Source organism: Macrobrachium nipponense, chromosome 2 (assembly GCF_015104395.2).
Source record: "Macrobrachium nipponense isolate FS-2020 chromosome 2, ASM1510439v2, whole genome shotgun sequence".
Taxonomy (NCBI): Eukaryota; Metazoa; Arthropoda; class Malacostraca; order Decapoda; family Palaemonidae; genus Macrobrachium; species Macrobrachium nipponense.
The window spans coordinates 56,852,833-56,876,962 of record NC_087201.1 but is presented as its reverse complement, the minus strand read 5'-3'; the positions used below and the strand labels follow the sequence as shown (position 1 = coordinate 56,876,962).

The window sequence follows — 24,130 nt, the reverse complement described above, 5'->3', positions numbered from 1 at the left end:
CTTCATAGTTCCGACGAGGCAAACGCACGAGGCAAATGTCAATGGGTGAAAATCCATTCAATGTATCCATCACTTTATAAAATTTCTCATCAAACGGCTCTGCTCCAATACATTAACACGAGCCAGTATGTCAAGCGTCGATGAGTTGCATAACGTTCATCGACAAATATTTGAGAGCTTGCTTGCGCGCGCGACAGAGCATCAGGATTTCCGTCTTGCAGACAAAACGCACGCGGATTACCAGTAACATACTAAACAAATCCGGTCACCTCTGCCTAATACAGGAATACTCTTGCCGCATCTTCGGTTCTCATATTATGAAGCGAATAGTCTCTCTCTCTCTCTCTCTCTCTCTCTCTCTCTCTCTCTCTCTCTCTCTCTCCTCACTGGCCCCCAATGACTAGCATACCGGGACGTGGAGAAAAGCCAGTCGCAATGACTACGTTGGGAAGTGACGTCTTGACTGAAAAGGCTACTCGCGATGAAAGGCTACTTACTACACAGTGATGATAATCTTCGTATCCAATTACTCATCATGCGTCAAAACTCCAGTTTACAACCTTAAGAACTTTATGCTATATATAACGACCAGGAAGAAGCGAACACGAACACATGCGCATTTAACATGGAGCCCCTACCTTAAAAAAAAAAACCTTTCCCCCAAACGGCAATGACTAATGACAACGTGTCTGAAAGTGAGAGGGATGAGCAATGTCCTCTTCCCTGAAACCATGACAACCCATCGCCTACACGAACCCATTTCATGATCGATTAGAGCACGCCGGGACACACGAATAAAATGTGTCAGAATCCGTTGGCTATTCCGCAGTTACCTTTAATTGAACATTCTGAGAGAGAGAGAGAGAGAGAGAGAGAGAGAGAGAGAGAGAGAGAGAGAGAGAGAGAGAGAGAGAGAGAAACTGCTATGGCGACAGCAGTTCCCCTATGCATATTGAATATTAACTCGCGAAGTCTGCCAACGCTTTATGCAGCAGACAGGAAGACGTGGCGTATCGATAACACAAATTATACTATTGACTGGGATTCTTTCTTACTGTCAGATCAATGTACTACTGATGTATATATTGTCTCGTTGAATTTAGTTCAGTCGTGTCCCAAATTCTATTTTCTCTTTCAGCTATCTTTGTCTCTGGTTCTATTCCTGCATACTACACATACCAGCTAATGTTGGTTTTCATTGTGGAGGGCTTTGAAGAAATGTAACTGCACACTCCATCTATGTTTATGTCTTATCTCACTCGCACAGCTCTGTCTGCCTCTCAACCTCATCAAAACCTTTATCGTTGACCTCTGCAAAAACCCACGGGTGCAGGGGGCTTAAAAAAATAGTCAAGGTCCAAAGTTTTGCGCAGCGAGTCAAGAACGATATTAAAATCCTATCATTAGGGAAATCGGGCACCCAGTATAACGAGGAGCAGGAGTCATTTTTTTTTTTTTTTTTTTAACACTTCAGTTCACTCATACAGAAACAATTGACATTGTTGCCAACAATGATTAAACAGCACAGCCATCCAAAGGCCGTTCTACCACGAATCTTTTTCCAGAGAAAATACACATTCTGAATTTCAGATGCGCCCCTTGGGACACGATAAAATAGGATGAAGAATTGAGGCCCCATGCCAAACACTGGGACCTACGACGTCATTCAGAGCTGAAACGAAGTAAAAAGGTTCGAAAGGTGTAACAGGAAGAAAATCTCGCAGTTGCACTATGAATCAATTGTTAGGAGAGGGTGGATAGCAAGTTGGAAGAGAGATTATGAACGGAGTCACAGTTTAAAGTAATAAAGGGGTTGCAGCTAGGGTGCGAAGGGACGCTGCAGAGAACCCTAAGCAATGCCTACAGTACACGGCCCTAAAACCCCTACAGGGCCTTGGGTTTAACAATTCGGCCTGAAAATCTTCCAAGATTCCCCAAAAATAACCTGCTACTACTACTACTACCTACTCTTCATTCCCACCGTTATCCCTACACTATGGGGTAGGTTATCTGATTGCGCCTTTCCTTACATCAGGCATAGGTTATTATAGGTCAAAGGGGTTTTATGACCATGTTATTGGCGGTGGGCCTCGCCTTATACTAAAAAGTAAGACTGCAAGGCAACAGTTTCCACAGTTACTGGCGGTGGGCTTCGCCTTTTACTAAAAACGAAAGACTACAAGGCAGAAGCTGTCCTTTTAGTCGCCTTTTAAGACACGCAGGACCTACGGTGGTAGTATTCTTACACCCCCTAACTACTACTACTACTACTACTACTACTAAAAAAAAAAGGGGGTGGGGGGTCCAAGATCGGAACACACCCAGAAGTGGGAGATGTCACAGCGCAAACGTTACTTTGAATACGAAAACTGACAACTTTAGTTTCACCAAACGAAAAGTTAATCAGCCTGGAAAGGTTAGTTCAACTTTACCAAACTCTGGACGAGATGTTATTTCAACCCTTCGAAAGAGGGTAATCAAATATTTGGTCTGTAATTAGATACTAAAGATATAGCAGGTCAGAAAAGGTCAAGAGTTTGACACTTGTGCATTTCTAACTGAAGACCTAAAATGCGCGAAAGAACAGAAATTTGGATGAGTAAAGGATAGTTTATTGTAAACAAATGACAGTCAATGAAGAATCTAAATCACACGTTAAAACTGTTTTGATAACAGGGCAAGATATGGATGATTTAGGTTCCATGTTCTTAATGAATTATACAATAGAATGATTCATATATAGTCCAGATTCCCTGGTGAAAACAAATGATACGAAGCGATACAAATAATAATGTTATTGTCTCCTCAAGTAATAGTAGATTGTAAATTAGGTCTATCTTGTCCCAGAACGGTCTCTTTCTTCTGTAAAACCCGTGGGAGGGATAAGTAGGATTTTATGACAGGATTAAGAATCCCGACATGAGGGATGCAGATTAACTGTGGTGGATTATACCTCGGGAAGACGTTTGGTAACTTAGCTCATGACCAAGGGCTCTACTCTCTAGACTCGTAATAACAACCATGTTCGTCGTCATTTTGGCTCGACTATAAATATTACCCCTATACTTCATTTGTTATGTAGCCATATAATACAAGTTACTAAGACTGATAAACATTCCATACTTCAGGCAAAATTAAGTTAAGACCGACGCTGATTGATTGCAATACAATGAAACAGGATTTACCCCAAAATAGTAACTTCGTCTCAGACACCAAAATGAGAAAGTAGTTTGTAACAAGCCTTCATTTTTCACTGTTCCTCCATGCTGCACACCAATGTCTCAAGAATGGCAAGACGGGTCTTGCTGTGCACAGCTAAAAGGGGGTACCACGTCTGTATAAATACCCAAATAAGTTTAAATATGCACACTTTAAACACTGACGAGCACAATACGCACCGTTCTTTTACAAAACTAAATGTAAATACACTGTGTACGAGTAAACAATTTGTTTGAAAAAAAAAATTAAGAAAAACTTAGGAAAGTCTGAAAGTCCCCCCAAGCCATTACTTTTGTCAAGAAAACAGCAGGTGGCAGAAAAGCAATTTGTTTGAGTCCCACAAACAGTGTGTGTTTGCTCTAACACAGCCAACCGAATTTCACTTCGGAGAGCCAGAACTGAGGCACGGACCCCTTCCTTCTTTCTATTCGCAAGCTGCAAGTCTATGAATAATGTTGAGGTGATCGTAAATTCACTTAGCTTCGAACAGTCTAGTCTACAAGCAAGTGCTGCATTGTAGAACTTACACTGCGCTATAGTCTAATAAATCTAAATAAAGACGAATATTTCTTTTATTGTAAAAATGTTTTAACAAGTGCAAGAAACAGAAGGATCTAAAACCACAATGCTTCTAAACAAAAAATTAAACTGCCAAGTCTCGTAGAAGCCATTAGTCAAGTCCGTTAGTCTCAGTAACCTTGTGCGAGATGAACAACACACACACACACTCACTGCGAGACCTTTTTTTTTTTTCCCTGCGTCTAGAATTATCCCCATTACGTATATACCAAATAAGGAAAAGATCTGCGGGACAGTGAAAAACTATTAAGGGCGCATCACGTATTTGTAAGCGGGCGCGCGTGAACAGACACACACACACACACACAAAACAACCGTTACACTAAAGGCAATTTCATCATCTCGATTAATTCTGCTACTTCCACGTTAGCCTATAACAACATGGATAGAGAACAAATTTTAAGCACAAAGCAATTTACTGTATACTTAGAGAGAGAGAGAGAGAGAGAGAGAGAGAGAGAGAGAGAGAGAGAGAGAGAGAGAGAGAGAGAGAGAGATGTTGAACATCTGGCTTCACAAGACTTTTTCGGGGGGGGTTACGTGCTAACAGCCGTTTAGGCTCGATTTAGACGATTCTTCAGAATCAGTTCGAACCGTCGTTTCATTAATGCGTCTCCACGAACTCGAAGCTGTTCAGCTTGTAATCTGAACGTTTCCTGACTTCACCAGAATAGTTCCCTGAAATTTACCAGGAATCCGACGACCACTGACTTAAAGCAACAACAACAGTCGTAGGTGGTATACATGTAGTCGCTATGAAGCCCACGTTTAATTATTTGTTTGAGATCGCAAACTTATATTACTAACTTGTCAACTGTCTGAGATCGCTAACGTATACGTTGTACTGTTTTGTCAACGGTCCGAGATCGCTAACGTATATATTACTAACTTGTCAACGGTCTGAGATCGCAAACGTATATTACGAACTTATCAATGGCCCGAAATCGGAACCGCATATAACTATCAATATCGGTATTAGTGCAGTATTCGCTTAACATTCAAATCCCTACACAAAAAAGCTTCCTTGAGAAAACAAATGAAAGCTATAAGCAAGCAACGGAAAGCTATACGGCGCGCGCGAGCACATACGTACATAACTTTCTTAAATAAAGAACGGAATAAAAAAAGGATCGTCCTACTCGAGTTACAACTATCCATTCAGTGAATCTCGCTCGCTCACCTGGAAGAGAACTTTTTAAAATGTTGAACGGCGTTAAATAGCTTATTTTTTTTTAATTATTTGTCAACATTGGGTGTTTCGGCGCTAAAATAAGATACAAGAACATGGGCAGCTGTCCTTATCAAAAATGAAAACATTTAATATATTTTTCCTCGTTTCTAGTGCATTAGACCACAAGATGCCTCATATTTTTATGACGTTACAAAGAAAGACAGATTTGGATAAATCTTGGCTATGGCCGATAACACTAACTCTAGGACTATAAACTTAAAAAAAAAAAAAAAAACAAAAAAAAAAAAAAAAAAAAAAAAAATCAACACAGGGAAAAATATGTATATTCGGAAGCTCCTCTTTCCAACAGGATCACTGATGAACGTGGAAAATAAAGGTTATTTGATATGGAATAAACTTACGCGGGTGGTGGATCCCTTAGTGCTTTTTTCCCCATTCAGGATTAAGTATCAGCAGGATTGACGGTACTGATGTGATGAATCTGTTTTTATGGGTCCTTGAATTATAAGAATACATAACAGTGGACAAATATCGATGTCCCCGCCACCCTAAACACCCCCCCCCCCCCCGGAGTTCTATTGTATACAACAATCTCACGGTGTTTGCAGCATGTTGATCTAACCTTATCGGTGCTATTTCAGGGCGCCGTCTCATGATAAACAACGAATGAATCTACATCAAAAGTTGCTTATTAGGGAAAAGTTTTAATATGCTTCATTTGTACTTTGTGTGGGGGCGTGAATCTGTCCGCTCTCTGTTGTGTATTCTAGAAAAAAGGGCGGCAAGGATAGGGTGACCTTAAGGCTTGGAATGTTCGTGATCATATCATAACGCGCAGACGCACAGGTGGATACGCACACATTTACGGAACAGACTCCCATATCAGCTTCTCGCCAAATGGCAACGCAAGTCTATCAACTGTATTCACCTCATTTCCAACGGCCATAAATCCAAAACTCACATGATTAACACTGCATTCTTTCAGGTTTCACGAGTTGGATGCGAATCGATCAACGAAGGCGAACACTAGAGAAACGTCTAGACACACTTTCGTATGCCTGAGTCATGACGCGCCAAGAATTCTCGTGAAATTCCTCTATCAGACGTTGACACTTTCTTTCGGTCAGCTGAATAATTCCGTTCTCGTTATTCAGGATGGCATTCGCACATTTTAAATTTTGTGGATTGTATTCATTTTAAACTTTCAACGTAACGTATGGAAAGATGATAAACCTTTTTAAGCACTCAATCACCTTAAGATACTCGTTAGAATAAAATGGACATTAAAATAATTTAGGTTTCAAAGGTTAGAAAAGACTTTGTTGCATTAACGTCACTTTCTTCCCAGGCAAAACTGAATACTGAGAATGATATCTCAAGGGGGAGAGCTTATACAATCAAAAAGACAAAGTAAAACCGCAGTTTCATGCGACTAAACAAATCGGGGAGCTTATCTGACCCAGCAAGGAAATAGGACTCTTCGCCTTCTCGAAAATCAAGCATATAAAACATGAGAACGCACATCCGCGCACTACTCATTTCAAAAAAAGATTCTCCCAAGAGAGTGAGGGGGGGGGGGGGGGGAGTTTAGAACAAAGCCAACTTGGCAGACAGGCACATGCAGGAAAATCTATGGAGAAGGAAGACAAGATACAAAAAACCTCTCGAAAGGGACAACCATGAAAGAAATGGCTTGGTTCTTATAAGGGCAGGCATCATAAACCACCACCGGACCACGGCCCATGCAGCAGCAGCAAGAGGCCATCCACCACCATCACCAACAACAACAACAACGGATCGCAAGAAAAAGTGGTTGACGGTGACCTTGAAAACGGAGGGGCTCCTTGCGTACCAACCAGACGAGTTTGCCCTTCAAATTGGCTAAACGCGGCTTCTCAAGATCCCAGCGCGATGCTCAAAATTTGCACAATGCAGATGAACACAGGTGCTACTGAATACGAAAATATGCTTGGAAAATCTACATGCTTTCTAATTCATACGATAGCATGCGTGGTAAAATGACTCCACAGTCTAGTCAATTCAGAGGACTACTTATGAGGAGAAAAGACTTCTGTAAAGCAGTAAGGACGCCAATAAACAATTTACATACACAACACAAAAAACCAATAGTATAATAAATTCTAATCACAGTGTGACTCACCACGGAATCAAATTCAAAACACAAGTGGAGGCTAACAGCATCGTGCTCTAGCGGAACAGGAATTATACAAGATTACGTAAGCCTTATTTAAAAAGGCCTTGACTGCTCTATAATAGTAACATTAATAAAAAAAAATCTCTCTCACTCTCTCTCTCTCTCTCTCTCTCTCTCTCTCTCTCTCTCTCTCTCTCTCTCTCCCAGGCGTAGATGATTTAAGCCATAAGTACAAGTAATGTCCTTGATTTCAAGGATATCCCAAAAGCAAATCGCCTCTGAAGCAGTGAAATTATGAAAGGCTTAGTTTAAAAGAAAAAACGCATGCCCAATTTGAGAGAGAGAGAGAGAGAGAGAGAGAGAGGAGAGAGAGAGAGAGAGAGAGAGAGAGAGAGATTTACACACTCGAGCAAACACACGCTCTCAAATGACTGCCCGCCAAGTGCCTTGGCGAACACGAATTTTCTCCGATAATACAGATGCTAGGCTGCAGAGGTCACCCGCTTTGGTTTTTGGGGAGCAATGAAATTTCTCTATTTTTAATCCTATTGTGGGCCGTCTCTGGGTCCTGGCGACAGGGCTTAATCGAACTGAATCTCCATTTCCTGATCATGACTGAATATCGTTTTGAATGGCCGAGGCCCCGTCGCTCTCAATACAGATTTCTATCAATTTTTAGACCTAAAGAGGCCCCATCGTGGCTCAGTGGACCAGGGTCTCGACTTTTTAATATACAATACGAATCTAAGCATTCCCTTCAGTTTCGCAACGTCTGGCTCGTGGTTCAAGATAAGAGGAATTTTACGATCCTATAATGTTGTCACCATTCAGTGACCTTCCCTTTCCCTTAGAAGGGGACGTGGCAGCCCGACGTACAGAAACAAGAATACCCGTTCACCAAGGATACCAGGCGGCAAGTTGATCCCTGAAGTGAAGAGAACTCATACAAGTGAAATGTTTACTCCAGCCGGGCAAACATACATGCATACCGAACCAACATCTTAATGTTAAAAATTCAGCTGAACAAAAATCTATTAATGCCTTACCGATAGAATTCATCCTGGCATTATCATCTAGATGTTCTGTATTTCAACTAGACTATTCCTCCATTTTCGGCTGACAGTTTTTAAAAAATATGCAAGGCCTTCTTCTGAATATGGCCGCATTTTCAAACGATCCATAATGACAAATATAAAAACCTTGAGTCATTCTGCAACATCGTGATGAAATTAATATCTAAACTTCTTAAGCACAATATTAAAAAATTCGTTTTTTTTTTAATTACTCTCACTTGGCTACATCATCGACGTGTTCGTAACACGCACACCCATACACAAAGAATTAAAAACAAAATCAAAACGAAACTGAACATGGCTATACTATTATAGATAACCAGTAGCAACGGGCCCCAGCCCCACCAGAAAAAAATTATATGAGTCACCCGTTCAAGAGGCTCAGGCCGAGAAGACCCTGCAGGGGGAAATCAATCGACGTTTCATGACCCCCAAGCCTTCATTCCTAAGATGGAGGCAGGGCAGAGAGAGAGAGAGAGAGAGAGAGAGAGAGAGAGAGAGAGAGAGAGAGAGAGAGAGAGAGAGAGAGAGAGAGAGAGAGAGAAACCAGATTAAACAAAGTAAAGGGAATAACACGCCATCCTTCAATCGATTAAAACGGAGACTGGCTGTCCCTTAACAGCTCACCCGAATTTAAAGACTTTGTTTTTAATCAGCGATTTTTCCCTTATCTGGGTGGATACAGACAAGCTGACCTGTGATTGGCCACACCTTCATTATATCCAGCCACCCACAATAAAAAAAATCAAGGTTTGTCTCCAATAATTGAGGAGGCGACTGCCTCCTAATAATGCACTCGTGGTCTGCAGAACAAAATTATATCAGTCGCAAAGTATGAAAATGACAAAAATAAATCCTACCACCATACCATCTACAGCTTCAGAAAATACGTGCTTATTCTGGAACATACAAGGATAAAATAGCAGAACCACATTCCAATACCTACATAAAAACAACCTTAAATATGATTAGAATTGAGCTTTAAGTGAGGTATAAATAAAGTGTAACCAATATCCATTACAAATAACGCAAAAATTTCATTTACGATCACAGCGCATGGGAAGAATGTTCTGGCAAACAATAAATATAAGCATAAAAGTCGGCTACAGCAATACAAATCAATACCAAATGATTCCCCATTACCTTCAAAAAACAACAATATTTACAAAATTTCAAAAAGTTTCAAATGAAATCGCAAGCCGGTGACCCCACCCCGAAATCCATTCTGCTCCAACTCCCATCCCCGAATTCAATACGCTACGTGTTCCGGGTTACCAGAGACACATGCATAGTTCAAAAGTATAGGGCAGGACGGGGTGTGCATTCCCAGAAGCCATGAAGCATCGATCCAACAATCCGAAATACGATTATATTCCTACACGCCTCTGGGCCTGCGGTACCTGGATTCACGGCAAGGTCAGGGCTTTGGGTAGCGAGAGGCACTTCCTACCGGTCTCCGTCAACCGTTAACACATTTTTTTTTGACGTTTCAGTGACTAATATTTGCCAAGTCTGCATCTTGTAAGGTTTAAGCGATTATTCTACCAACAGAAAAATTTGTATTTTGACAGTTTACTAAATAACTTAACCTCAAAGCCAAGCCCCCTAAACTACAAGCTTCCAGCCAATATTCACAGAAAATTCTCTTCCTTTCCAAGAACATTATACATTCTGTTTCCAATATGTAATTCTGCACTGACGTTGACGTAACACGCATGAACTCCCACTCTCTCTCCTGACACTCTTGCACGAAAACCCAAATCGGTCAAGACTTCCATTGATTAAGTTAAAGCCATACAGTACAAGTGTCATGTTTCGGCAGCTCAGAATTACGAAAGAAAATCACTAGCATATGCAATTCCAACAAAGCAAAACGACATACTATCACTTCAGCATCTAATAACGAAAACCATCCTCTTAAAAGGTATGGCTTTTAGACCCAAAAATAACTTGTCTCTGGAGAACTTCAATGAAACTTCTTAAAAAGAAAACGTACCTCCAAGCGTATGGCTTCTAGATGGCCTACATAAACAATAAAAGCCTAAAATACTTTACGTCGTAGCGTTACCGCGCCATAAGAGAGAGAGAGAGAGAGAGAGAGAGAGAGAGAGAGAGAGAGAGAGAGAGAGAGAGAGAGAGAGAGCAACTAGCATACGCACAAACATTCACTGGTCAATAATAGCAGACCCTGTGCCTCTAATTCCTAACACGCACATGGAAGTGAACACATCACAGCAGCTAACACAACCAACCGAATGCAAACATTCGCTCAAGTTGATTTAGCCTTGAAATTGACAGTACTCCCGATAATGTTCTTCCGAATTAACGCAACGTAAGATGATTTACTTTAAGGTTCATAGCTTCATGCGAGTCTACTTGAGTAGAGTCGAGTTGAATATAGAATTCAGGCCAAAGGCCAAGCACTGGTACCTATGATATTCACTCAGCGCTTTAATGGAAACTGACAGTAAAGGGTTTGGAAGGTGTAACAGGAGGAAAACCTCGCAGTTGCACTATGAATCAAGTGTTGGAAGACTGTGGAAAGTACGATGAAGAAAGAAAATGAACAGAGGTACAGTGAAAAGAACGAAAGTGGTTGCAGCTAGGAGCCGAAGGCAAGCTGCAAAAGAACCTTCAGTAATGCCTACAGTGCACCGCATGAGGTCCAATGACACCACTAACCCCCTACGAGGATAGTCTACTTTAACACAAGTAAAAAAATAAAAAATAAAAAAATAGCCATGCAGCGCAATCGAGATCTCTGCACAGTGTACAATGCTGTATGAAACTCAGCCACGGCCCATGAAACTTTCAGCTACGACCCATGGCCCGCGAACAGTAAGAAGGTCTGAAAGGCGTAAAAGGAGGAAAACCTAGCAGAGGGTGGAAAGTCAGATGGAATTAAGAGAATACGAACAGAGGTACAGTGAAAGGAACGAGAAGGGTTGCAGCTAGGAGCCGAAGGACGCTGCAAAGAACCTTAAGCAATGCCTACAGTATACCGCATGAGGCGCACTGACGGCACTACCCCTTAAGAGTTTTTCACTTCTGAAGGTCGCCCTTTGAAGTTGATCGCTTTTCTATACAGAAATCAGTTCAACAGTCTCTCCAAGATTATGTGTATATCAACTTCCAACCAGCAATAAAATAACCTTGATCGATAATGGGAAGTAAGAACTGTCTAGCTTCGTGACGATGAAAAACAAAACTACACGACTTCTAGTCGGAATACCCAATCATGAAGTCGTTTATCAAATCTCAATCCACTCTATTTCCTGTCGTGGGAAATGACTTCGCCAGTTCGAGTAGGATAGATATTTCAAAGCGACAGAGATATATATCCCCAATAAACTTCAATGCCGTTCATGTTATGGAGGCCAATGAGCAATCAAAACGATTATTCACAGCCACAAGATATACAGGTACACTTTTGTATCGCCTCGGGATAATTAACATCAGATGGGCTAATTACTTACATTAGGATTCTTATGTGGTCCACACAGGTATGTAGAGGTGGAATTACTGACGTGCTCCACGATAACCATTACTCCACCTTAATGACACAGAAAATAGTCTTCTAGCCAATCTTATATTGCCACCAATCGCATCGGTGGTTGTAATACTGCACAGCCAATCTTTTCAAAGCCCTTTGGACAGTCAGTCTATATCGCTTGGGGGCCGTAACACATTTCCATCACTATTCTAGCACTGATATGCAACCAATGAACAATGATACAGCGATAATCCTTTCCTGATGTGCAACAACCCTCACAAATCCTCCAGCGGTCTAGTTTATCTTGCAGCTTATGCTGCATCTCATCTCAACACAGATTATGATAAGGTAGATCATGATACAGAGATATAGTAGTTCAATCTATTAACGACGAATTTCTTTCAAGATCACTGGAGATATTTCATAACAAAAGCAGCACTTCTGGCCGACATCCAATTGAGCTTACAACACGACTGATTTGAGCACAGCCAGACTTTTCGGCAACAACTATAAACGACTTCATATTCCAGATGTCATCCAGGCTTCTTGATTTAACCTTAATTGCATCTGACGCGTTTTCAGCGCTATGCTCATATAGTACTTTAAATACCATCCATTCCCATACTATGGTAAGATTATTATATTACTCCAGCTTCTCATTCTTTATCCTCGCCGTTAACGTAGAAATAGAATTGGAAGTCAACCGAAAGTGGCCAAACGACCCAATCATATCCAGTATAAAGAAATATGATTGACATAAACCCTCACCTTTGATCAATTCCATTTCTCGAAGTTTCGTCAAATATAAGAATAGCAATTCATACACACAGTAGTTTCTACCATGCATGTAGTCTTCAAGGTAAAACTCCTACAGGGATCAGCTGCTCATTTACTAATATCCCGTTGGATGTCAGGGAGGAGGCCCTTTGTTTGCGCTCTAAGCTGATGACAATTTTGAAAGCAGAAAATGGAGAAGAGCAAGAGAGAAAATCAGTAGAAATGAAACAGCTGGGGCCACGAATAGATAATGGAGAGAATGCATTCGCGGAAACATGAGATACAAAAGAACAAACTCAGGAAGGACAGAAGATAGAAACATCCGGAAAAGGATCATTAAAAACAAAGACACCCACCGGGTAATAACCTGGGAAGACGACAACATTGTCTTCATCAACAATCCTATAAATGTTTACGAATAACTACATAAAGAGCCTCAGGAAAGAAGCAAATCTAAGATTCCATATTTTCCTTTATTCGCCTCACACTCGGCTATATAGGTCATTTACAACACAGCAGTGTCTATAGTAGTTAATAATCTATAAGCCAACTCATCCACTAAGACATTAAATCTTTCCAGGTATATTATTGGTTTATCAAAACCACAATCTGGCATTTTAAAAGTGAACTATGACTTCAAAACAGGTCTGTAGGAACGTAAGTTCTGACAAAGTGCACACAACTGGTTTAACACTGACCTCTCGGGAATATACACTCAAGCATTGTTATTTCTAACTTTCAACACTATATTAATAAGGCTTGGAAATTTTATACCCAACATGTCTTCATACTGGCATCGAGTCTATTGTAAAATTTGTTTTCTTTGAATCTTAATTATCTTAATATTAATACTTACACCATTAAAATGCTCTAGTCTTAATTCTCTTGTCGGGTTCCGCACTGACTTGATTCTGCATTTCAGTAAATCTGTTATTCTTTCATTAAAAAAAAAGATCTCTCGACCAGTTCTCATTCAACAAACCTATCTGGAATTTTTCATTTCCTAAAATCACGTATCAAAACATCAATAAGTCGATCCATTTGGTTCGTATCCTTTGGGTTCTCGGATTCGCTTATACTTCCTTCTTTACATATACACACACATATATCTATATATACCTAAGTATATATATATCTAAGTATATATATTATTACATATACATATATATATTATACATTATATATATATAATATATAAATTATCTATATCTATCTATATAATATACAATCCTATATATATTTCTATATATATCTATATAAATATATAATCTATATATATATATATATCTATATATCTATATTATATATCTATATCTATATAAAGAACCTGCAAGCATATCTGACACGGAACATATCAATGGATTGTGCGCGCACAAACTCGCCTTATGAATGTTTCACCCCAAAACTGGGTACGATTTACCAATGGCAAGACCCGCCCTTTGTTTTTTTGTGGTAAACATTTCTTCGTTTCAATCTTCACCCTACCCGCTACCAACGACATTCGACAAACAACCAAGTACACAACACACTGCTTGTGCCATCAGAGGCATACCGGATTTAAAGAACGCGGCCATTCCTCCCTTCTCGTCCATTTCGGAATTCAAGCACATCTCCCGAGTATGTGACCAGTAAGAGTTTATATTGCTCCACGAGAGAGAGAGAGAGAGAGAGAGAGAGAGAGAGAGAGAGAGAGAGAGAGGCGGAAGGACAAGTTATTCAATAATAGCAGCAGGCCACGAATGCTACAAGCGAAGAGTATCAAGAGGTCACTCTTCAATTCGCCAACTCCAGTAATGGAGGCGTTTCAAGCACCAGCCTCGAAGAAAACCACGAGATCCTCACTACCAAACAATGAAGGATACGACAGTTGCCAAGATGAAGACGAACACGTGAGAGGGGCTGCATCTGCTCCTCTCCTTACCCAAAACTTCCCCAAAACGCGACCCCTTCAGATCTCTACATGGAAACGGTACGATTTTTCAAGAGCGAGGAAGGGTACGAGGCCGAGCTGTCTGGGGGATCGCCTCTTCAGAATACGGTTACGCAACGAGGCTTGGGTGGAAATACTGTACACTATTAGGGGGCGGGTACGATTTCAACACACAAAGGCTTTCCTATTCAACCACGAGGGTACGGAATCGAGTTTTGAGCGAATTTTATATAAGATAATCATAAAAAGAAGGCGATTTCAGTGTGAACGTGTGAAACGAAAAACATGCAAGGGAACAAAGGCAAGCGTGAGAGAGGGGGAGAAAGTATTCAATACAAGTGATGGGAGGGATGCGAGAGAAGAGAGGGAACCAAAGACGGAAGGGTGAATATGGAAAGGGGACAGGCAACAGGAACGGAAAAGGAGAAATGAAATAAAATAATGACAACAAGGGCGATTACACTGACCTAACGGTCGATCAAAGAAAGTTGGATTCTATTAGTATTGCATGAGGGCCACAAAAGCTACCTAAAATTATAACTATAAAGATGTAAAAATGTCCCCTAAAAAATATGGTGCTATTTACGTCAACTTTCAAGCCCATCATGCAAACTGAACCACTCCACGAAACATTTAAGCTAAATCCATTAAATAAATGTTGCATCGAATATCGATGTGATCATTATGTATAAAAGATTATTACGCTCTTGTTTCCCCTTAAACGCCATTTTCAACTTTTTCAGCAAAAATTATGCCAACGCCTTCCCTCACCAGCCGACAGACGGTTCACTATTCTGTGACTCCTGCTCAACTTTCTCAGCAGAACCACTGTGAAATCCAAGGTCTCAAAATTAAGGGATTGTGAAACCCTGTATTGTACTTTCGAAGTCATTCCCTTCAAGAAAAAATGATTTCGAAAGAAGCTACCACGACCATTTCACAAAGCCATCAGAACGGCAAAATCAGAGTATGATCAAATTTATCTTCTCATATGTAGGCACTGGATCAAACTAAAAATACACATACATGTATAAGTAAAGATTAAATGAGAGAATGAGATACACTTTCTGTAGCATGCACGATGCTTGGTGTTCCACGCACAAAGCCCTGTAGTTAAGCATTAATTCTTTAAGATTCTTAATTTTCTTACGTACATAAGGAATGCAGTTGTACACAGAAATTAATTTTAGTTGTGAAACGACAGCAAGGCCGTGAAAAACGCGTTTTTCACACCTGCCGACTGCGTCTCCTTACTGGAGAAACAAAGGAGTTTCCAGAGAACTCGCATTTCTTAACAATACAAATACTATGTACATTAAACAGTATTTTCAGTTATCACAAATTTCCCGTAACGAAATGCCTTTCCGACAACAAAAACGACAAAGTACTAAATAAATCCCGCAATATGACAAAAAGCATTCATGGTAAACCAACTACTATCATTGCTTGTAATGCAAGCAAACATCGTTTCAGCCCTGTAAGAGAAAGAAAAACTTCTGATTTGACGCGTTGTCAAAGTTTAATTGGAACCACGCTATTTAAGCACTCAGACAATGAAGAGCTTCAATCATTACATATCCATATCCCATATTTTATAGTCCAGTAGTTTCCACAGACGAAACCTCTTTTGTAAACAATAGATCATTACTAAAAACTTCCCAACTCTCTTCATCCGACCACCATTCAACCATTACCTTTGACCTCACGGGTCAAAAAAAAAAAAAATTACAGGGACTTTCACTTCTGAAGACATATTTACTATGGAACTATAAAAAAGAAGAAAAAAACCACCTTCATAAAAGAGATCATCTGCTGGTATAATTATGGAAAAAAATAATAGAAAATGAGAACGCACGACAAAACCTCTACCAATCTTCACGCAAGGTCCGTTGAAAGGAGAGAGCGATCTCGCCCTCACCACAGCCATTCCCCATATTGCATCATTACTATTGCAAACATGACATCATTCCCCGACGTCGTTATTCAATGAAAAAAGTCCTTCCACAAACTCTTTACAACCACAATCAAAACCCAGCGCTGGTCATCACAAGCCAACAGAAATCTATTCTCCAACTGCGGCAACTGCTTCGTCAAATCCAGGGCGTCCTCTTTAAAGGTCACATACGTACCGCTGAAGATTACAGTTGGCGGATGCAACGTTTACCTCCTGTCGTGAAACTACTGTAGGGAGAAAGGGGCGTCTGAGTGCTTTAAGTACAGGGAATGATGACAGTCTAATAACGACTATTTGCCGAGCAACTGAGACCATCACCTTTAAGCGCACCACACAAAACGATGCGGGGATTTTGACAAGTTTCTTTACACACGCGGCCTCTACGATTACCTGCGATTATTTCCAGATTCAAGATGTGCTCAAGATATCACAGCATCGATCCATATACAATAAAATAATAAGTATAGAAGCCATAAATAAACGCTCATCATTAAAACAAAAACCTCAGCCTCTTCCTCTTGAACCTAACGCACACACCGGACTGTAAAACGGGAAAACATTTCACCTCACATGCAACTTGAAACAACGACAGGATTTCCGTTACATTAACGCCCTAAGCAATCTTCTTCATTTCATCACAATGCTGGCGAGAAAGTGTTAGACACTAGGGAACTCGCAACAATGCAAACAAATGACGTTTACGCGCAAACCAATCCCAACAGCCCAAATTTCTTTCTGAACATCCGAAACCGCACAGCTTCCCAAAAACGAGACCTCCAAGGTAGGGCAAGAAGTCCCATTGTTTAGAATCGTAATTTGGCTTAGCTGCCAGACCAACTACTTCCCTTTCGTTCGTTCCCCATTCGATTCGTGGCATTGACACCGCCCAAGGGGTCAAGAATTCCACCTCCTCATAAAAGCAAGGCGGGGAGGGCGGAGATTGGCATGGCGCAATGATAGCCCAGGTGGAGAGAAGCTCGAATTCATTACACCTGTATAATACCTTAATTAACTTGAATTCGGAGCCTTGCATATTCTTCCTTTCATTCAACTTCTGTGAGTTACACAGACAGCACATGTAACCTTCGCGTTTATTCAGTCATTTCAAAAAGTTCACCCTCGCTTTCATTTTCCTCGCACCCTCCACCTACAGTTAATTACGCCGTCATTACCCGTTACTGAACAGTCAACAGATTTGGCCAAGGGCAACTTGGATCTCCAGATGAGGGAAAAGCCTTCCACGAGTCAAAGCAATCACATTACCTGAACACCAGCATCTACAAGTTCAACTGCAAATAACAAAAAGCAGGTACGCCGATCAATCCAAGACTTCAACTGGGGCATAACCATGCTACAACAAAATTGAGAATTCATACGTTTGCGTAGCCTACACTTTAAAGTGCACTAGTGCATAAGAAAACATAGGAACAATTTTTGGGAAAATGTCCCTAAGGTAGTTTTACTCAACAGCTTCAAAAATCAACGTCCAATATTTGAGAAACTGTCCGTATGGCAGTTTTATTCAACCGCTTCAAAAATTAACGCCCAATATTTGAGAAACAGTCCATATGGCAGTTTTACTCAACAGCTTCAAAAATGAAGGTCAAGATACTCGATACCTTTAAGATTTAAGAATACATACATAGGTTCATCTTAGGCGATGAGGAGAAGCTCACTCTTTCCTTTCACCCAGACCCCTTCACCGACCCAACCCCAGTTTTCGACCACACTTTTGCTCTTCTAAAAATGGACCGATTAGAAGTCATCAAATATCAATGTTAACTTCCTTGATGCAAACCATACGCAACCAACTATAATTATAGACAAGGACCTTCGGAATTAACATGGCCACCTGGCGCGCACCTGCTCTATTCAGCATTTCTCTCACGTTCTCACGCCAATTATTCAAGTTCACTACATATTACTATTGATTATTACCTAATGGTAATCCAACAACGGTGCATCAAAACTGTCTATTACGAACAAAAGAAGAAGGGGTCTAATATAGGTATATATCCTATACAATCTAAAACTACAACAAAATTTCATAACCATTACAACGGTTGTCATTTGTTTTGCAGAAAGAAAATTAAAGTTCCAATTTACTAGTATTGTCATGAATATATACCATAGTCTAAGTTTATTTCAAGAACAGGTGACATCCGATAAACACCTGCACTGAAGGACAGACCTTGTGTCTAACACACTTGACCGGCCCAAGAAGAGAGAGAGGAGATAGAGAGCAGAGGTGAGAGAGAGAGAGGAGAGAGAGAGAGAGAGAGAGAGAGAGAGAGAGAGAGAGAGAGAGAGAGAGAGATTTTCCCTTAAATTACTATAAATCGAACAGTATTCCACACTTACAAACTATATGCTTTCAATTTTTCCATCACGACATCTATGAGAAATTTCTCTATGAATTGTCTCAGGACAGTTTTTCAAGTTTTTCTTTGTTTAAAAGAATACCAAGTGCAAAAGGTTTGCAAATATATTTTAAAAGTACTAAATACAACGGCTGAACTACTTCTATACCGGTTATACAAAATGTGTTGCAATTTCTTCCTTAGGTAAAGTACAGACTACACTGCCTCTACCCGACTACTGACAAAGCGGGAACCAAAAGTAGGGGGACAGGATGTGGAAGAGGGTTTGTGTTAGGTTATACCATAACGATGGTGTTTATTATATATAATATATACACACATTTGTATTGTATTATATACAATAAAATTTAATTGTATTAGTTAACATACCAGTATATATATATATATATATATATATAAAGGTTTTTTGTCTGTCTCTGGGTCGATATTCTCTCTCCCTCTTTCTCTTGATATATATATATATATATATATATATATATATATATATATATATATATATATATATATATATTTTCTTTCGTCTTTTCATTAATAGTAATTTTTTGGGAAAATTTGTGTAAATTTCATATTAAATTGTATATGCTTCCGTGTTTTTTCAAAATTTACTGTTTTCTGGAAGAATAACTGCGTGTGTCCCCCAAGGTGTGGCTACCCTCAGGTGTTTCCTCCTTTCTGTAGAGTGAAATCGCCCTTATTGCGAATCTTGTAGTGTCAGTTTGGACATTAAGCCTTCTTTTGACTATGTTGTCCTCTGTAAAATCAGTTTGCCTTAAGTAAAGGATCCGAACAGGACCGAAAGTACTCGGCTATCTTGCTTTTTCATCTTTTCCTTCGTGGCAAAAAAACTTTATTTATACATAGCATCACGTTTTATATACTTCATGATCAAGTTATTCATATAATATATATATATATATATATATATATATATATATATATATATATATATATAATATATAATAATAATAATAATAATAATAATTTGGGTTCACGCTGTCTATTGGATACACTCGCATGATTATTTTGATACTTGGACCCAACTGTAGTTTACTTAACTGTATAATTTACTTAAAAGTATATATAAGAAAAATGGGAAATAACAGCAGACATAGCGCATACAACCTAACCAATTTGGCATGGCATGCTTAACGTAGGTTCCTGAAGAAATCGAAGAGGGCTGACCTTACGTGTGAATTCATTAGAATCCATTCCCTTGAGAGAACAAAATAGAATCCACTCTCCATTCCATTAGGGCACGCTAGTCAATCAGTCTTGCCAGAGATACGCCATCTCTAAATCAACTGAAGCCGTAACACCACATGCAACAGACGTAATCATTATATATATATATATATATATATATATATATATATATATATATATATATATATATCACACACATATAATATTAATATATATATATACATATATATATATATATATATATATATATATATGTATATATATATATATATTATATAATTTCCTTTTCCATTTTTTGAACTTATCCTGAGTTACTGGTCGTGTTTACCCGATATATCGAATGGCATCCAAAATGGAGACAATTGTTGAAACGATAATTTCAATAACCCTCATCCGACCTTACAAGTGCCAGACAAAACAGAATGGCAAAAGAATAATCTTCCCAATACATAATGGTGCGCACCACCTAGTACATTTAGAATGAGGCTGATATATACATAGATCGATAGTTAGACATTTAGTTAGCTATAAAACAGGCTGTACCTTAAAGCTACGGTAGGTTTTAGATATCACGGCACAATTAAATGAATGGAAATCAACTATTTCCAAAGACAATTGTGAAATCATAGCAGAAGCCGCTGATGAAGCTTCCTCTCTTACGCAAGAATTATTATTATTATTATTATTATTCCGAAAATAAATCCCGTCATATGGAAAAAGCCTGCAAAGCCATTCTTTTGAAATTCAAGCTTCTAAAGAATATGGTATTTATTTGAAAGTACAGAAGATCACAGGATACGCAGAAAAAGGAATGGAATATATGATTAGGGCAAAGGCCAAGTACCAGCTAGAAAACAAGGACCGATCCTCTGTGAATCGTAAAAAAAATTCTTCTTCGTTTTGTGTCTTTCTAGTATTTGAGGCGTTAGGCTGGCTTAGTTGCTTTACAACAAGTTTGTTTTTAGTTTGTACATTTTACTTAACCTAAACTTTTTCGAAGAGCTATCCTCTCTGCAAAGTTGTAATTTTTTTTATTTCTTTAGTCCTGATGACGAAGATAGAGCAAATACTTTGGAACTTGGGCGAAGAGTTAAATAATAGACAATGTATCACTTCTCCCCGAACACACACACAAAATATATATATATATATATATATATATATATATATATATATATATATATATAATATACTATATATATATATATATATATATATATATATATCTATATATATATATATATAATACTATATATATATATATCATCTATATATATATAGATATATATATATATATATATATACATATATATATATACATATATATATATACATATATGATATATATATACATATATATCATACATATATATATATACATACATATATACTATATACATACATATATATATATACACATATATATATATACATATATATATATACATACATATATATATATAGATATATATATATATATATATATATATATATATATATACATATATATATATATATATATTACAAACAAGTATGGGAGAGAGAGAATACAAATGCAGTTCTTGACAACAAGACAGTAATCGTTTAACATCCAGGAAGCTGTCTTCTAAGTAGTTTCAAATCAGAATGGCATGTGAGAGAGAGAGAGAGAGAGAGAGAGAGAGAGAGAGAGAGAGAGAGAGAAGAGAATCTTCAAACGAATCACAGCGCCGGGAATTAAGAAGTGACCTCCTACCTGGTTACCATGGCAACGGGAAAACTCGTGTGGAGACGCGTCGCCATGTCAACTGGAATAGCTGACCTCGAGTCGAAGGGAACAAAAAGTGAAGCCGGCCTCCTCCTGCTGCTGCTGCTGCCGCCGCCACCACTAACACCACCACCACCTCCACCAGGAGAAATCCAGGTATCTCAATCAATGTCGGAAGGGAAAATATTTACAAAAGACCGACGCGAGAAGATTTTTGGCCTTTATCCGTACAATTCTCAACGAGTGGCTGGGACCAGGAAGAACGGCAGCTTAAAATAATCGCGCTGACCACACCTTCACAGAATCCAACCAGGAAGACTGCGAGAGTAGGAAGACGAAAAAGGAAGTAGGAAGACGAAAAGGGAAGGGCATAACAAGAATGTTCAGGCCGACACGAAGATATAAAATCCCTACGAGACGAAGGGAAGAGCACGAACATTCGTTCCAAGAGATTAAGACGTTCTACATTTAGGCGGAGAAACAATACGAAATTTAAGCTCCTTCGATAGTTAGTGAAGAAAATAAACGAACTAATCAGCACAGGTTGGAAGGGCAAATATTATAATCAAGTACATATAAGAGAAAAAATGCACAATGATGCCTACGTTCGTTAAGTATTCTCATACAATATATTTATATAAAATAAAATATATATATATATAATATATATCTAAAGATAATATAAATTAATAAATATATATTATGATATATATATATATATATATATATATATATAAAAGAGGAGAGAGGAGAGAGACGAGAGGGAGAGAGAGGTGAGAGAGAGAGAGAGAGAGAGAATATATTAATGCAAAGCAACAACCCAATCAACCAAACAGGAAATACCCGTACATACTTGTGAAGCCATTATCGTTCGGCCACCTACCGACGGCATCACGAGAAGTTTGGTCACGAAAAGTCAGTCACATACCACCATCAAAAATGGCTATCGTTGACATCCAGAAACAAAGGCCAATTTCCGACACTTCCAGAAAAGTTCATTAACAGTTAGGATATGAATGTCACTCACCCGCTAAGAAACTTAAAATCTGTGATTGACTACAAAAACAATACATGATTATCTAACTGGATTGATGTGACGTTTTTAAATCAATCTAGCGCCAGATTACAGTCAGGAAAACAAATATTTCGTGTAAATGTATATAGTGAATAAGGGTATGATATTATAGACATTAAAGGAAATAGTATATATCCATGATACATATATATAACTATATTTTATAATAATTATATATTGTATATAGATATTATATATATTATAATTATATATATATATCTATTATATATAGTATATATATATATATATCTTCTTCCGGGTTTCGGTAACCCTACTGATGACTAATATGTCATCAGTAGGGTTACCGAAACTCAGAAGATCAATAAGAGTTTATTTCGATCCGTTTCGTGCCATCCTGACATCATCAATCTGTAATATAAAATTAATTCATATTTAAAAAATATAAAATTAAAGTTTACTTGCTAATTTAAAATGAATACACAAAAAACTAGTTATTCATAAAACTATTCTTAAAAGCTAAAAGTACTTAAATCATTTAAAGGTGACATTAAAATAATAAATAAAATACAATAATAGCAAGTTAACTTTAATTTTATAATTTATAAATGTGAATTAATTTAATATTACAGACTGATGATGTGTCAGGATGGCACGAAACTTATCGTAATAAACTCTTATTGATCTTTGAGTTTCAGTAACCCTACTGATGACTATATATATATATATATATATATATAATATTATATATATCTATAATATATAATATAATATATATATAGATATTTTAAAAAATATTTTAAAATAAATTTATAAAATAATTTTATTTTTATATTTTTTAATAAAAAATATATTAATATTAAAAATTTAAAAAAAATTTATATAAAAATTAAATAAAATTTAAATATATATTTTATATCAAAAAAAATAAAAAATATAGTTAAATATATAAAATCTTCCCTAGCGAAAGTGACTAATCTCGTCAAACATCACAAAGGTCCCCCCCCCCCTCCCCTCCCCACCCCCACCACAACGTTTCTCATCCAAGAGTGACACGAGAGGAAAATGGCGCTTACCTTTCAAAGCATCTGTCGACGTTATCGGACATGAGGAGCAACATACAGAGCTGCTCCAGAGCGATGAGCTGCATGTCCCGCTCCTCCCCCTGGCCCATTTGCAGCCATTCCAGAAGCGTTTCAGGGTCTACGTCAGCCATCATCTGCCGGAGGGAACCAACGATCACACACCGTCCTCTGAAGAATACAAAGACTGCGTTCCTTAGTCATCTGGTACTACATATATCACATTCACCTTTCACAAACTCCACCTTTTCAGAACTCGGTGAATCAACATGCTTCAGGTTTTATTACAATGTCAAATATAAGTCATGCAAC

General features: G+C 38.4%; 1 protein-coding gene across 15 annotated transcripts in view; it reads right to left on the bottom strand.

Moving 5' to 3' along the window:
* Positions 1 to 24,130, bottom strand: part of LOC135220600 (E3 ubiquitin-protein ligase HECTD1-like) — a 294,889-nt gene that overhangs the window by 208,253 nt on the left and 62,506 nt on the right. For 14 of the 15 annotated variants that reach the window (XM_064257881.1, XM_064257877.1, XM_064257876.1 and 11 more), the window contains one exon: positions 23,813 to 23,955. In XM_064257881.1, coding sequence (XP_064113951.1) covers positions 23,813 to 23,955 — 143 coding nt within the window. Of the gene's footprint in view, positions 1 to 23,812; positions 23,990 to 24,130 lie in introns of all 15 variants that reach the window. The other variant, XM_064257882.1, reaches the window with a different exon arrangement.